The sequence below is a fragment of the Salvelinus namaycush genome, chromosome 12, assembly GCF_016432855.1.
Source record: "Salvelinus namaycush isolate Seneca chromosome 12, SaNama_1.0, whole genome shotgun sequence".
NCBI lineage: Eukaryota > Metazoa > Chordata > Actinopteri > Salmoniformes > Salmonidae > Salvelinus > Salvelinus namaycush.
This window is the reverse complement of record NC_052318.1, coordinates 43,076,102-43,093,684: the sequence shown is the minus strand read 5'-3', so window position 1 is coordinate 43,093,684 and position 17,583 is coordinate 43,076,102. Positions and strand designations below refer to the sequence as shown.

General features: G+C 45.7%; 1 protein-coding gene across 1 annotated transcript in view; it reads right to left on the bottom strand.

Moving 5' to 3' along the window:
- LOC120056608 (disks large homolog 4-like) overlaps nt 1-2,172 on the bottom strand; it is a 65,585-nt gene extending 63,413 nt beyond the window's left edge. The window contains 1 exon segment of the mRNA XM_039004808.1: nt 2,071-2,172. Coding sequence (XP_038860736.1) covers nt 2,071-2,172 — 102 coding nt within the window.
- Nucleotides 2,173-17,583: the final 15,411 nt, after the last annotated feature.

Below are 17,583 nucleotides of genomic sequence, written 5' to 3'. Positions count from 1 at the left end.
GGAGGGGACATATTGCTATTTGTAGTGGCTTTGGAGTGGAGTCTGTTTGAGTGTGGGTGTGGACCAGGATGGTGTTGAGGGTGGGAGGGAAGGTGGGCAGTAGTGTCTGGTGCTGAAGGGAGGTGAGAGGAGGCGAAGTGGAGGTGCTTCCTGGGTCTCATGGGGGAACCCAAGGATCTGTACACGTCAGAGACAGCCCCATCAATCGGTGGGCCAGAGAGAAACCCACTTTCACACAGAGCACTGTGGCCAGATCAAGGAGGGAGTCCTAGGCACCTTGCTAGTGGACACAGCATGGCCATTTGGCAGAGTCACAGAAGAAATGGTTGGCTAGATACAGCTAACAGACTGGGAGGAAAACAGGCAGAAGACCCATCCCATGCCATGTGGAAGGAGACAGAGCAAGCTGTCAGCCCGGAAACACCTGAAAATGGGAGGGAGGGGGGGAGGGGGGGTGTGAATGGGTGGGTGAGGCAATCAAACCTACAGATAAGGCCATATGACAACCCCAATCTTATTAGTAAGTGTCTTTGAAAGCATTATAGAAAGCATTAAAGGACCAGTGAAGTCAAAAACGTGCTTTCCCTGTGTTTGACACATATTTCCACACTACGAGGTTGGAATAACTCAATGAAATTATGAAAACGATGACGCCATTTTAGCGTAAGAGCGGTTTGAAAATACTTTTGGCGGGATGAAGTTTTGGCCTGCCTGGCGACATCACCAGGCAGTATAAGTTAATAGACCAATAACGAAGAGAGTTTCAAACCTCTCTGCCAATAACAGCTATTTTTCAGGTGACATATTCCTCCCATTAGGCTCATTCAACTCGGCCCCTCACTCAGACAGTTCTAGCACAATTCTTGCTTGAGAAACTTTGTTTTGACCATTTTAATTGAAGCAAAAACAAACAACAAGAAGGTACTTACTTGTCACCCAGAAATGATTTGATATTGAGATAAAAGCAGCTGCATTGGGCCTTTAACTTCTATACACAGGATGTGGTTGCCCAACTGGAAACACACATGCCTCGCCCACCACTGGGGGACAAATCTACTGGTTCTACAGACGTTCTAAAGACCTTTTCAACGAACTCACTCCAAAAGACCTTTTGCCTACCAAGGCTGGTGGCATTAATACAGTCAATATAGACACAGTCTGGTCTCCATGGCAGTGATTTAATTAGCAGTGGAACCATTCCTTACACTAGTGATTCACAATAGACATAGCCCCTACCAATTAGCATCCTATATGGACTGACGGGTATTATCAAAGTGAACGCCTTTAGCGATTTATCCCAAGGTCACAAACAACTCTCAGATTACAAGAACAACAAGCTATATCTGTATCTCTTTGTTGGGAAGCGAAACACAAAGCTCATGACCACACAGCTGTATGGTAAAGCAGAACAATGCTCTCGCTGGTTTACACCCTGCCCATTGTCTCGAACAGCACAACTGTGAAGTATAATGTGAGTTGTTCATGTCTTTATAAGATAATCAAACGGTACCATCTACGTAACATGCATGGCTGGCTCAGATAGGCTATGCCGGTCGATATTCCATGTAAATGGCCTATGGAAATGAAACATCTAAATGTCGGCATGCAGACACGCTTGACCACGGTGTTGATCTGAACATACCGTACTGTATTATGAGGCGTGAATGATCCATATGCGCAGGCCTGGAACACCAGGAAACACATGTAACACATATTGCCAGCAGATGGTCATATTTCAAAACCCCAGAAAATCGGCGATGGAAATCATAATGGGGAAAGTGAAAACACAACAGTCACCGAAATGTAAGGTAGTGGGTTATCTTTGGGGAAATGATCACAATGCTCAGTCAGCAATTTCATTGTGTCAACAGAATGGTTTAGGCTTGTATAGCACTTTGAACACAAACTAGGAACAGGCTTACGCACAAATACACACACCGACACACGCGCGCGCACTATGGTATCCCATTCATCTTTTTAAGTCAAGCTCATCATCTCCTCGCGTTCTCTCTCCGTCGACGTAATAGCGTCGCTACAACAACTGTTACACCGAACCTGTTCTAAGCTTACCTTGCAACCGAACATCAGGGAGAGAGTCCGGTTGCTGCAGATGACCTTACACTGACACATCACCGGCGAGGGGCACTTTAGATTCCTAACAGGCGGAGACATCAGTTCAACACCCATATACCAGACTACACCCGTCCACCATCAGAGCCGCGATGCTGGAGAAGAGGGAGGGTCGAAGAGCGGTAGTCGAGGCAGGTGACTAGGCTGTGCACGGTTGGTAGGCTACCCGAAGACGTGCTAGGCTACCCAACGTTGAAATCCGATGTTCAACTCAGAAATAACTTTACGTTCACGAACATGAATTATGGATTGCAGCTTGGCCACTGGACAGATGTTAAGGTTGAAATGCTGTTGATCCCTCATGTTCCTCCTATTCAAGAGTTACAAGAACACCATCATTCATGATTTGCACAAGTCTTCATCCACATCGGCCTCTCTCTCTCGCTCTCTCTCTCCCCTCTCTCTCTCCCCCCCCCTCTCTCTCTCCACCGTAAGGTTTGGATTTCATGCGCAATTCTAATTGGAACATATAGGGTCTGCATCTGTGAAGCAAGACAAAAGCAGTTATGCTATAGGCTCCCACGCGGACATAGGCTATCGATTATAACACATCATGCACGACTGATATTAGACGGTATAGGTTACTTGTATCAAAACATGCACACAAGCGAATACAGTAAATTATTTACTATCATGAGCTGACGTTTCCACATCATAGTCTCCTCACACTGTCTGCTGCTCACGCTCACACCAACTCTGCAGCGATCATACAATGTCTATTGTGCCTATGGTGTACTAATGGCGCCCCCCCGTGGACCAATGGAAAACTGTCTGCAAGGAACTGTCCATGGTCCTGAAATGCGAATAAAGCTTCAACACAGCAGTGGCCAGCAACACGCTCTTTTCAGCGTGCAAATGCGGTCACACCTGTAGGCCTCACTCACTCACTCACTCACTCACTCACTCACTCACTCACTCACTCACTCACTCACTCACTCACTCACTCACTCACTCACTCACTCACTCACTCACTCACTCACTCACTCACTCACTCACTCACTCACTCACTCACTCACTCTCACTCACTCTCACTCACACACGTAACACTGAACTGATCGGAATCAAACGGTTCAAGTGGTAGGTGCTGGCCGACTGCGTCCACAAGGTGGAGCGAGAGAAGCAGGTGGACTAAATATTGTGCATTCATCTCAGGACCGACTGCGGCGCGGGGCTCCACGCTCTCGAATGACGTCAATGTTAAATGGAACAGATGCAACCGTCGAGACGCACAGGGTGTGCAAAGATAAAATACCCTTTTCATGTCATTCCAAAAACCTTGTCTCCCCCCTGTAATAAGATTCAGTCAAGTAAAGTGTGGCGAACGATAACATTTGTATGTGTGGGCTGTCATTATTCCAGAAAAAGTTCAACATTTCCAGTTTCTGTGAAATATCCTGGATTCAGTTTTACCTGCTGCCAATCCAGAGAGACCACAGTGGTTCATAAACTAACAAATCAATTGTGTACACAACAAAGTTACTCCATGGGGCTCTTTATCCGATCAATACCAAAACACTTAGATCTGAGAGAGCTCAATGTCTGCAACAAGAAATCTCACTGTTTCATAAAACATTAAAACCACGTTATTATTTGCCCACAAATAATAGAATGAAACAAAGCAACAAGTAGAAAAGAAAAACAAGTAGAATAAATAAATACATGTATATATATACATATATATATATGCATGTATGTGTGAGAGAGACACAGAGAACGAGAGAACATGTTGGTGGTTCTATCTGTTTGGGCATTATCCGTTATTATGTGTAGATGACGAAGCATGCTGTGCTTTGTGGCCTCACAACGCGGTTTCCATGGATATTTTGCTCTGAAACAGAGCTGCTACCTTGGTTGCGGTGTACCAAACATTATGAAGGCAGTACTTTGATAAAAAATACTTAGATATATCCAAACAAACACATGGCGACAAACAAGGTAAAGATTGCATTGATAGATGCATACTGCCACAAGCTGTTAGTCACAACAACCCAAAGGAAATAATCGCTAACTGTTTAATTAACATTCAAGAGAACATATGCATTATCCATATTAGAAGAAACTGGAGTCCTTCCAAACAGTATTATGCAAAACACTAATAGCCTGTTTAAAGAGGCTCTGGATAATGGTGTTGGTTATGGACATATACCATGATGTAGTCAATGTCTAGCCACAGACAGTGTGGCCCCTAGCTGCCACCGTCACAGCAGCCTATACGTGGGGCTGGCCTGACCCTCAGTGGGCTCTGGCAGTACTGCTTTCTAGCTCTCGCATCACATGGGACTCTGCTTGGATATATGATCAATAATGCACGTTTTTCAACGTTTCTCTGGATCTTTAAAAGGTTTCTGTTTAGTCATCGACACCCCCCCCCCCCATTTTCTGAAATAGAACTCGCAAAACAACTCAACTACAATCCACAGCTGCTACATTGAGAGTTGGCATTGTGTAATAGTGTTTTCCACTGCTGCGTTGTGTATCAGTGATTTTTGTATCCCAGCAGTGCATTGTGTAGTGGTGAACTTCACGTCCCAGCTCTGCACTGCATTGGGTGAACAAGCACACAGAAGAGAGAGGAAACCCCACAAGAGCCAGATCGTTTCCATGACAACATCTGCAGGGGGCGGGATTCCCCATCGAATAGTCCATTGGCTAGCTGCTTGATGGTCAGGTCGCCATGTTCCTCTAAAGGATGGCTGCACACATCCTCATGAACTATCCTATACAGCCTCCTACAGTGTCAGTCCTCATGAACTCTCCTATACATCCTCCTACAGTGTCAGTCCTCATGAACTATCCTATACAGCCTCCTACAGTGTCAGTCCTCATGAACTATCCTATACAGCCTCCTACAGTGTCAGTCCTCATGCACTATCCTATACATCCTCCTACAGTGTCAGTCCTCATGAACTATCCTATACAGCCTCCTACAGTGTCAGTCCTCATGAACTATCCTATACAGCCTCCTACAGTGTCAGTCCTCATGAACTATCCTCTACAGCCTCCTACAGTGTACAGTCATGAACTCTCCTCTACATCCTCCTACAGTGTCAGTCCTCATGAACTATCCTCTACAGCCTCCTACAGTGTCAGTCCTCATGAACTATCCTATACAGCCTCCTACAGTGTCAGTCCTCATGAACTCTCCTATACACCCTCCTACAGTGTACAGTCATGAACTCTCCTCTACAGCCCCCTACAGTGTACAGTCATGAACTCTCCTCTACATCCTCCTACAGTGTACAGTCACGAACTCTCCTATACAGCCTCCTAGAGTGTACAGTCATGAACTCTCCTATACATCCTCCTACAGTGTACAGTCATGAACTCTCCTCTACATCCTCCTACTGTGTACAGTCAGTCCTCATGAACTCTCCTATACATCCTCCTACAGTGTACAGTCATGAACTCTCCTATACAGCCTCCTAAAGTGTACAGTCATGAACTCTCCTATACATCCTCCTACAGTGTCATTCCTCATGAACTCTCCTCTACATCCTCCTACAGTGTACAATCATGAACTCTCCTATACATCCTCCTACAGTGTCAGTCCTCATGAACTCTCCTATACATCCTCCTACAGTGTACAGTCATGAACTCTCCTATACATCCTCCTACAGTGTCAGTCCTCATGAACTCTCCTATACAGCCTCCTACAGTGTACAGTCATGAACTCTCCTATACAGCCTCCTACAGTGTCAGTCCTCATGAACTATCCTATACAGCCTCATACAGTGTCAGTCCTCATGAACTATCCTATACAGCCTCCTACAGTGTCAGTCCTCATGAACTATTCTATACAGCCTCCTACAGTGTCAGTCCTCATGAACTCTCCTATACAGCCTCCTACAGTGTCAGTCTTCATGAACTATCCTATACAGCCTCCTACAGTGTCAGTCCTCATGAACTATCCTCTACAGCCTCCTACAGTGTCAGTCCTCATGAACTATCCTATACAGCCTCCTACAGTGTCAGTCCTCATGAACTCTCCTCTACAGCCTCCTACAGTGTACAGTCATGAACTCTCCTATACAGCCTCCTACAGTGTACAGTCATGAACTCTCCTCTACATCCTCCTACAGTGTACAGTCATGAACTCTCCTATACAGCCTCCTACGGTGTACAGTCATGAACTCTCCTATACATCCTCCTACAGTGTACAGTCATGAACTCTCCTCTACATCCTCCTACTGTGTACAGTCAGTCCTCATGAACTCTCCTATACATCATCCTACAGTGTACAGTCATGAACTCTCCTATACAGCCTCCTAAAGTGTACAGTCATGAACTCTCCTATACATCCTCCTACAGTGTACAGTCATGAACTCTCCTATACATCCTCCTACAGTGTCATTCCTCATGAACTCTCCTCTACATCCTCCTACAGTGTACAATCATGAACTCTCCTATACATCCTCCTACAGTGTCAGTCCTCATGAACTCTCCTATACATCCTCCTACAGTGTACAGTCATGAACTCTCCTATACATCCTCCTACAGTGTCAGTCCTCATGAACTCTCCTATACAGCCTCCTACAGTGTACAGTCATGAACTCTCCTCTACATCCTCCTACAGTGTACAATCATGAACTCTCCTATACATCCTCCTACAGTGTCAGTCCTCATGAACTATCCTATACAGCCTCCTACAGTGTACAGTCATGAACTCTCCTGTACATCCTCCTACAGTGTACAGTCATGAACTCTCCTCTACAGCCTCCTACAGTGTACAGTCATGAACTCTCCTGTACATCCTCCTACAGGGTACAGTCATGAACTCTCCTCTACAGCCTCCTACAGTATACAGTCATGAACTCTCCTATACATCCTCCTACAGTGTACAGTCATGAACTCTCCTATACATCCTCCTACAGTGTACAGTCATGAACTCTCCTCTACAGCCTCCTACAGTGTACAATCATGAACTCTCCTGTACATCCTCCTACAGTGTACAGTCATGAACTCTCCTATACATCCTCCTACAGTGTACAGTCATGAACTCTCCTATACATCCTCCTACAGTGTACAATCATGAACTCTCCTATACAAACTCCTACAGTGTACAGTCATGAACTCTCCTATACATCCTCCTACAGTGTACAGTCATGAACTCTCCTGTACATCCTCCTACAGTGTACAGTCATGAACTCTCCTCTACAGCCTCCTACAGTGTACAGTCATGAACTCTCCTATACAGCCTCCTACAGTGTACAGTCATGAACTCTCCTCTACAGCCTCCTACAGTGTACAGTCATGAACTCTCCTCTACATCCTCCTACAGTGTACAGTCATGAACTCTCCTGTATATCCTCCTACAGTATACAGTCATGAACTCTCCTATACATCCTCCTAAAGTGTACAGTCATGAACTCTCCTCTACATCCTCCTACAGTGTACAGTCATGAACTCTCCTCTACATCCTCCTACAGTGTACAGTCATGAACTCTCCAATACAGCCTCCTACAGTGTACAGTCATGAACTCTCCTATACATCCTCCTACAGTGTACAGTCATGAACTCTCCTATACATCCTCCTACAGTGTACAGTCATGAACTCTCCAATACAGCCTCCTACAGTGTACAGTCATGAACTCTCCTATACATCCTCCTACAGTGTACAGTCATGAACTCTCCTGTACATCCTCCTACAGTGTACAGTCATGAACTCTCCTGTACATCCTCCTACAGTGTACAGTCATGAACTCTCCTGTACATCCTCCTACAGTGTACAGTCATGAACTCTCCTGTACATCCTCCTACAGTGTCAGTCCTCATGAACTCTCCTCTACATCCTCCTACAGTGTACAGTCATGAACTCTCCTGTACATCCTCCTACAGTGTACAGTCATGAACTCTCCTATACATCCTCCTACAGTGTACAGTCATGAACTCTCCTCTACATCCTCCTACAGTGTACAGTCATGAACTCTCCTATACATCCTCCTACAGTGTACAGTCATGAACTCTCCTCTACATCCTCCTACAGTGTACAGTCATGAACTCTCCTGTACATCCTCCTACAGTGTCAGTCCTCATGAACTCTCCTATACATCCTCCTACAGTGTACAGTCATGAACTCTCCTATACATCCTCCTACAGTGTACAATCATGAACTCTCCTATACAAACTCCTACAGTGTACAGTCATGAACTCTCCTATACATCCTCCTACAGTGTACAGTCATGAACTCTCCTGTACATCCTCCTACAGTGTACAGTCATGAACTCTCCTCTACAGCCTCCTACAGTGTACAGTCATGAACTCTCCTATACAGCCTCCTACAGTGTACAGTCATGAACTCTCCTCTACAGCCTCCTACAGTGTACAGTCATGAACTCTCCTCTACATCCTCCTACAGTGTACAGTCATGAACTCTCCTGTATATCCTTCTACAGTATACAGTCATGAACTCTCCTATACATCCTCCTAAAGTGTACAGTCATGAACTCTCCTCTACATCCTCCTACAGTGTACAGTCATGAACTCTCCTCTACATCCTCCTACAGTGTACAGTCATGAACTCTCCAATACAGCCTCCTACAGTGTACAGTCATGAACTCTCCTATACATCCTCCTACAGTGTACAGTCATGAACTCTCCTATACATCCTCCTACAGTGTACAGTCATGAACTCTCCAATACAGCCTCCTACAGTGTACAGTCATGAACTCTCCTATACATCCTCCTACAGTGTACAGTCATGAACTCTCCTGTACATCCTCCTACAGTGTACAGTCATGAACTCTCCTGTACATCCTCCTACAGTGTACAGTCATGAACTCTCCTGTACATCCTCCTACAGTGTACAGTCATGAACTCTCCTGTACATCCTCCTACAGTGTCAGTCCTCATGAACTCTCCTCTACATCCTCCTACAGTGTACAGTCATGAACTCTCCTGTACATCCTCCTACAGTGTACAGTCATGAACTCTCCTATACATCCTCCTACAGTGTACAGTCATGAACTCTCCTCTACATCCTCCTACAGTGTACAGTCATGAACTCTCCTATACATCCTCCTACAGTGTACAGTCATGAACTCTCCTCTACATCCTCCTACAGTGTACAGTCATGAACTCTCCTGTACATCCTCCTACAGTGTCAGTCCTCATGAACTCTCCTATACATCCTCCTACAGTATACAGTCATGAACTCTCCTCTACATCCTCCTACAGTGTACAGTCATGAACTCTCCTCTACATCCTCCTACAGTGTCAGTCCTCATGAACTCTCCTATACATCCTCCTACAGTGTCAGTCCTCATGAACTCTCCTATACATCCTCCTACAGTGTCAGTCCTCATGAACTCTCCTATACATCCTCCTACAGTGTACAGTCATGAACTCTCCTCTACAGCCTCCTACAGTGTACAGTCATGAACTCTCCTGTACATCCTCTTACAGTGTACAGTCATGAACTCTCCTATACAGCCTCCTACAGTGTACAGTCATGAACTCTCCTATACATCCTCCTAAAGTGTACAGTCATGAACTCTCCTATACAGCCTCCTACAGTGTACAGTCATGAACTCTCCTATACATCCTCCTACAGTGTCAGTCCTCATGAACTATCCTATACAGCCTCCTACAGTGTCAGTCCTCATGAACTATCCTATACAGCCTCCTACAGTGTCAGTCCTCATGAACTCTCCTCTACATCCTCCTACAGTGTACAGTCATGAACTCTCCTATACATCTTCCTACAGTGTACAGTCATGAACTCTCCTGTACATCCTCTTACAGTGTACAGTCATGAACTCTCCTATACAGCCTCCTACAGTGTACAGTCATGAACTCTCCTATACAGCCTCCTACAGTGTACAGTCATGAACTCTCCTATACACCCTCCTACAGTGTACAGTCATGAACTCTCCTCTACATCCTCCTACAGTGTACAGTCATGAACTCTCCTCTACGTCCTCCTACAGTGTACAGTCATGAACTCTCCTATACATCCTCCTACAGTGTCAGTCCTCATGAACTCTCCTGTACATCCTCCTACAGTGTACAGTCATGAACTCTCCTCTACAGCCTCCTACAGTGTACAGTCATGAACTCTCCTATACATCCTCCTACAGTGTACAGTCATGAACTCTCCTCTACATCCTCCTACAGTGTACAGTCATGAACTCTCCTCTACATCCTCCTACAGTGTACAGTCATGAACTCTCCTATACACCCTCCTACAGTGTCAGTCCTCATGAACTCTCCTCTACATCCTCCTACAGTGTACAGTCATGAACTCTCCTATACAGCCTCCTACAGTGTACAGTCATGAACTCTCCTCTACATCCTCCTACAGTGTACAGTCATGAACTCTCCTGTACATCCTCCTACAGTGTACAGTCATGAACTCTCCTCTACAGCCTCCTACAGTGTACAGTCATGAACTCTCCCCTACAGCCTCCTGCATAGTATAGTCAGGCCATAGGTCTCCTTCCTCCTGCGACACTGGCCTTGACTGATACAGTCTCCTTTCTTCTGTGATTTGATGTGACTTAGGTTTGATTATAACACCGGGGATACATTGTTATTGTATTTAAGTGACAAAAGCCTAATTGTCGGTTACAGTCACTTCTGACCCATAGACTACAAAACAAAAAACAGATGAATTCATGAACCAATGAATGAATTTGGGTGAATTATACCTTTATTGGTAGGGCTGGTTAAAGGTCATCTAAACTGTTGTCACATTGTTCCAAGCAGGGAAGTGTTGAGACTCATTACTGGGTGCCTCCCTACAGGGCTTGGACCAACATACAGACTCCTCAGTCCCACCAGGGTTACTGGATACAATGGCCTTGACTAACTTCAAGCTAACTAACTCTGGATAAATTCCAAGCTAACTAACTCTGGATAAATTCAAGCTAACTAACCCTGGATAAATTCAATCTAACTAACCCTGGATAAATTCAAGCTAACTAACCCTGGATAAATTCAAGCTAACTAACCCTGGATAAATTCCAAGCTAACTAACCCTGGATATATTCTAAGCTAACTAACCCTGGATAAATTCAAGCTAACTAACCCTGGATAAATTCAAGCTACCTAACCCTGGACAAATTCAATCTAACTAACCCTGGATAAATTCAAGCTAACTAACCCTGGATAAATTCAAGCTAACTAACCCTGGATAAATTCCAAGCTAACTAACCCTGGATATATTCTAAGCTAACTAACCCTGGATAAATTCAAGCTAACTAACCCTGGATAAATTCAAGCTACCTAACCCTGGACAAATTCAAGCTAACTAACCCTGGATAAATTCAAGCTAACTAACCGTGGATAAATTCAAGCTAACTAACCCTGGATAAATCCAAGCTAACTAACCCTGGATAACTTCAAGCTAACTAACCCTGGATAAATTCAAGTTAACTAACCCTGGATAAATTCAAGCTAACTAACCCTGGATAAATTCCAAGCTAACTAACCCTGGATAAATTCAAGCTAACTAACCCTGGATAAATTCAAGCTAACTAACCCTGGATAAATTCAAGCTAACTAATCCTGGATAAATGTAAGCTTGATTGTAATAGGGTTCTCTTTCTTCTCTCATCACATAATGTTTTGTGGACCATTTAGATCAACGTGGGAATGGGATTTTGGCCGGTAAAAGGCTCTCTGTACACAGTTTTTATGTAAATGTGATTACTACTGTATACTACTACAGTCATTGTCTCAGTGGAAGGTCAGATGAAAGCACTATGAATGGTATCATCAACTCAAAAACAGTTATAAGGTAACATAAATAGAATCCCGGCATAACAGCTCTTGCAGATTGTCAGATATTCATGACATGAAACCCAAGGAGAGGCGCTATCTGAAAGGACCTGTTGAGAGAATGCTACCTGTTGTTACCTGTTTAAGATCTACAGCAACAGTGTTGGACAACCTGAAAAGGAGGAGCCTCGTCAGGGACCCACAGGACTACACATTTATCTTCCAGCTCAACGCCAGCGACGACTAACACACCTGGTTCAATCCTGACCAAAGGCTTGGTCATTTGACTAGTTGAATCTGGCGTGCTATAGCGCTGGGCTGGAAGAGTAACGTCCAATCCTGGGGGTCTCTGTGAACAGATTGGTTAACACTAACATTGCAGGAAGACATCACTCCTTTCGTGCTCTCCAGTGGGAAGGCCAGAGACCTGTTGCCTCTTTATAGGCGCAGTCAACAGATGTTTGGTCACTCTAACACAGGGGTCATCTATGCCTAACCCTTTTTTAAACCTCATGTCCTGTATTTCCATAGAACATGTACTAATGTAGGTTCTCCACAAGAACTACATCCACAGTGCATAATTTACCATAAACGATGTGTTATGCCTATGCCGTCAATGCATGCAGATGACAGCTATATATAGCATAATGTGTTGGTGCAAATGAATTACTTCTGCTTTCAGACCACAGATTACAGCCAATGTGACCAAGGCCCCTGTGACAAAACAATATGTCCCTTTCACCCTGACACATGCACACACACACATGCACACACACATGCACGCACGCACGCACACATACACGCACGCGCACGCGCACACACACACACACGCGCAAAGACATTCATAGAATCCTGTCTGTTGGCTTCTGCTCTTTTCTAGACATGCTAAATGCACCTACCTGCATTAGGGATATAGGGTTTCCTCAGGGGCCAATTGTAGTGGAGTGAATAGTTACAGGGTCTAACGTTCCTCCCTTAGCCCCGGTCTGTCTCCCCCTACCTCTCTATGACCACTGAGACCTGCATCATCTCTGGACATACAATGACCTGACACACGTCACCTTGTCACACCACTCCAGACGAGACACCCACCACCCTGAGACACAACAAACACAGTGAGACTGACACGCACGCACACGCACGCAGCAATGCACACACACAAACAAACACACACCACACAGCTCTGTGCGCCTGGCTACATTAAGTCATCTCTCAGTGCAGTAATGGCCAGACAGCTCAGGCACTGTTTATGTCCACTCAGCTTATTAAGCCTGGAGGAGACCTGGGCTCCCAGTAACTAATCAATGCTCTCATGTTCCCATTAATGCACTTACACACACACACACGCATACACACACACACACACACACACACACACACACACACACACACACACACACACACACACACACACACACACACACACACACACACACACACACACACACACACACACACACACACACACACACACACACACACACACACACGCATACTGTAAATAGAAACAATAGACACACACACACACACACTGTACAGACTAACACACCCAAACAAATATGATCTAACTCAAAAAACAGAGGGAGTATATCAAAGGCACATACATCCATGTACTCCTGTGTTCAACAAGTCTACTAAAACCACTCTCAATATGCACTTACTCTGACACAGACCCACATGTGCCAGGACACGTTCATACGCTCTCACACAAGTCCCCACCCTGCCTTACACACACATACGTATGCCTGCATAACTATAAATCTAAGGAACACACCCAAACACAGCATGCACGACATACGACAAAAACAGAGACTTTACCTCCAGCTCCTATCGGTGCTAAGCTATAGACGACCAGACAGACAGACAGATTGACCCCCGTCTCCCACAGCAACTACCCACACATCAACAACACTTCGACCTGACATGCCAGACACAGACGGAGAGAGCGAATGAGAGGAAAGAACAACAGACACAGAGAGAGGTAAATCTACCTACCACACACGAGCAGAGTGAAGGGAGCTTAGTGTGGCCCTTCATGAGCGAGAGACACAGAAAAACAGCCTCTCAGACACCCGCAGTAAAGGAGGGATGGAGGGATGGGGGGGAGAGAGAGATGGGAGACTGTGGATGGGTAGGGGTGAAATAAAAAAAGAGAAGTGGGGAGGGGAAGAGACGGAGGGGGGGGGGGGGGGGGTTGTCGTAGCAGATGAGGAGAGAGAGTTTTTCCTGGAAGACAGAGTTGGTGTAGTGTATGTCTCAGTGTTAAGGCTAGGGTCTGAACAGAGAGAGCTGGCGGACTGATCCAGCCGTGACTCACAAAATATCTTTGTCACAGCCAGTGAGGGGAGAGAGAGAGAGAATTGAGAGAGAGGGAGAGAAGGAGAAAGAGAGTGTAGACCTCACCTACGCTTTTCGCATGTATTTTCTGCTCTTCCAGTCAAACATGCAGTACTGTTCTTACTCTCTCTCACTCTCACTCTCACTCTCTCTCTCTCTCTCTCGCTCGCTCTCTCTTTCTGTCTCTCTCTCTCTCTGTCTCTGTCTCTCCCTCTCACTCTCACTCTCTCTCTCTCTCTCTCTCTCTCGCTCGCTCTCTCTTTCTGTCTCTCTCTCTCTCTGTCTCTCTCTCTCTCTCCCTCTCTCTCTGACACACACACACCTCCCCCTTTCCTTCCTCATTTAGATTCCTTCTATATGACTCAGGTCTGAGACAGCGGTGGGAATTGAGAGTGGAGGAAACACTGTATTGGACTGTGATATTGTTGCAGCTTTTTCAAATGAGGACACATGGAATCCAACCAAAATATTTGTCATTTGAGAAAGCACTGTGCAGGGTCAATTATAGCTGTTTAATAGCCAACTGTGTTCTGGCAGCATTTGGAGTACACATTATAATCAACATGATGTGGAGCTACCTAAGCAACAGTAGAAGTATTAGTAGGCCAACTCATCTGCAACTCAAATGACCTATTGGCTGGTCCAATTCCAAAACAACCTATAGCCACAGAACAAAAATGTTTTTCTTTGCCTTTTGAATAATCTGTAGCTTTAGTACCGTAACCTAGAAGGTAAAACTGCTATTTGCCAAATGTGTTCACAATCCTCAAACCAGCTGTGCAAACAGTCAACTTACACAAAGCACTGATACACACACTTACCCCACCAGACATGCCACCAGGGGTCTTTTCACAGTCCCCAGGTCCAGAACACATTCAAGGTAACAGAGCCATGAGTGCATGGAACTCCCTGCCATCTTATATAGCGCAAGCGAACAGCAAAGCTGGTTTCAAAAAAACAAATAAAGAAACCGCTCACAGCACAACGCCTCTCCACCATGTGACCTACTGGTTGTGTGTGTGTGTACTGACATGTAAGTGCAACTGTTAGGCGCACACACACACTACATGTTAATGGTTTTAAATGTATGTACATTGTAAAGTCTTTTGTCTGTGATGTCTTTTTCGTTATGTATCGGACCCCAGTAAAGACTAGCTGTCGCAATTGGCGTCGGTTAATTGGGGGGATCCTAAGAAATCCAAATCAAATCAAACGAGAGTTCAAATGTAGTGAATTATGAATGTCACGATATGAGCTATCTGCTGATGATGTCCAAACAGAATATTTGTTTCCGATGATTTAATGAGTATAAAAATCTAAATATAACTATGTTCCACCGTCATACCTAACATACATTAACATACCCCTATTTACACCTGGTGACCACAACCACACCTGGCCTTCAAAAGGGTCCAAAATAATATAATGTATCGGCATTGAGATTTCATGAACCTTATTCGACAGGTTCCCCGTCTCGTGCCCAATAGAAACGTGATAGGGCGCAGTGTTTTGGGGCCGTTTGGTGCACATTCTACCTGATGTGTCGACACTTGGCCTCATTTGCCTCAGGAGAACATTTTGAGAGTGTAACACCAATACCATGTGTAAACAGGGTCAAGGTCTGTGCTGGCCCAGATCCAACTACATTCATACCAAAGCTACGTAACATGATGTCATTTTACCAGCAGGTAAACAGAGTGAAAATAGCTCTGACCCCACTGGACTAGGCTCCATTGGACTGAGTTGAGGGATGTGTTTTGACAATAGCTGTGGCTGGGCTGAGAGCCCCCTTGGATTAGATGGAGGGCATTTGGACAAACATGTTCTGTATCTAACAGCCATCTAGACATTTTCATCGACACGGTGCTCAACAAATGGTTTATCGTACAGAACATCTGCATTGTATTCAATGCGTGAATACTACCGTGTAAAAAAGTGATAATTTCCTATTCTCTGCATTCACAGGCATTCTCTACTGCCGCCTACGCAGAGGTCACCCTCCTACCTGCACACTCCGGATTTTATACCATCAACACTCATCAATGTCTCACACACTCTCTGTCTATCACACTTTCTCTTCCTCTCTCCCTCTCTCCCGCTCTCCCTCACTCACTCTCACTCCCCTCCCCTTTCCCTCTCTTGGTCTCTCAGCCCCTCTCTCATTTCTCCTTCCCTCTCCTTTCATCTCTATTCTCTTCATGATACCCTGCCATGTTGTCATGGCAACAATCGAGCCCTGATAGCTTGGTTGCTAGGCAACTGACATCACCCATAAGAGGAACATGAAGATACAGAGTCAGAAACAAACAAACCACTCAAATGTGTGTGTGTGTGTGTGTGTGTGTACTGTGTGTGTGTACTGCGTGTGTGTGTGTGTGTGTGTGTAATGTGTGTGTGCTGCGTGTGTGTGTGTACTGCGTGTGTGTGTACTGCGTGTGTGTGTGTGTACTGTGTGTGTATGTGTACTGTGTGTGTGTACTGCGTGTGTGTGTACTGCGTGTGTGTGTACTGTGCGTGTGGGTACTGCGTGTGTGTGTGTACTGTGTGTGTGTGTACTGCGCGTGTGTATACTGCGTGTGTGTGTGTACTGCGCGTGTGTGTACTGCGTGTGTGTGTACTGCGCGTGTGTGTGTGTACTGCGCGTGTGTGTGTGTACTGCGTGGGTGTGTGTACTGTGTGTGTGTGTACTGCGAGTGTGTGTACTGCGCGTGTGTGTGTGTACTGCGTGGGTGTGTGTGTGTGTACTGCGCGTGTGTGTACTGCGCGTGTGTGTGTGTACTGCGAGTGTGTGTACTGCGCGTGTGTGTGTGTACTGCGTGGGTGTGTGTGTGTGTACTGTGCGTGTGGGTACTGTGTGTGTGTGTGTACTGCGCGTGTGTGTACTGCGCGTGTGTGTACTGCGAGTGTGTGTACTGCGCGTGTGTGTGTGTACTGCGAGTGTGTGTACTGCGCGTGTGTGTGTGTACTGCGTGGGTGTGTGTGTGTGTACTGTGCGTGTGGGTACTGTGTGTGTGTGTGTACTGCGCGTGTGTGTACTGCGCGTGTGTGTACTGCGCGTGTGTGTACTGCGCGTGTGTGTGTACTGCGTGGGTGTGTACTGCGCGTGTGTGTACTGCGCTTGTGTACTGCGCGTGTGTGTGTACTGTGTGTATGTGTACTGCGTGTGTGTGTACTTCCGTGTGTGTGTACTGTGTGTGTGTGTACTGCGTGTGTGTGTGCGCGCGTGTGTGTACTGTGTGTGTGTACTGTGCGTGTGTGTGTACTGCGCGTGTGTGTGTGTACTGCGCGTGTGTGTACTGCGCGTGTGTGTACTGCGTGTGTGTGTACTGCGTGTGTGTGTACTGCGCGTGTGTGTGTGTACTGCGCGTGTGTGTACTGCGCGTGTGTGTACTGCGTGTG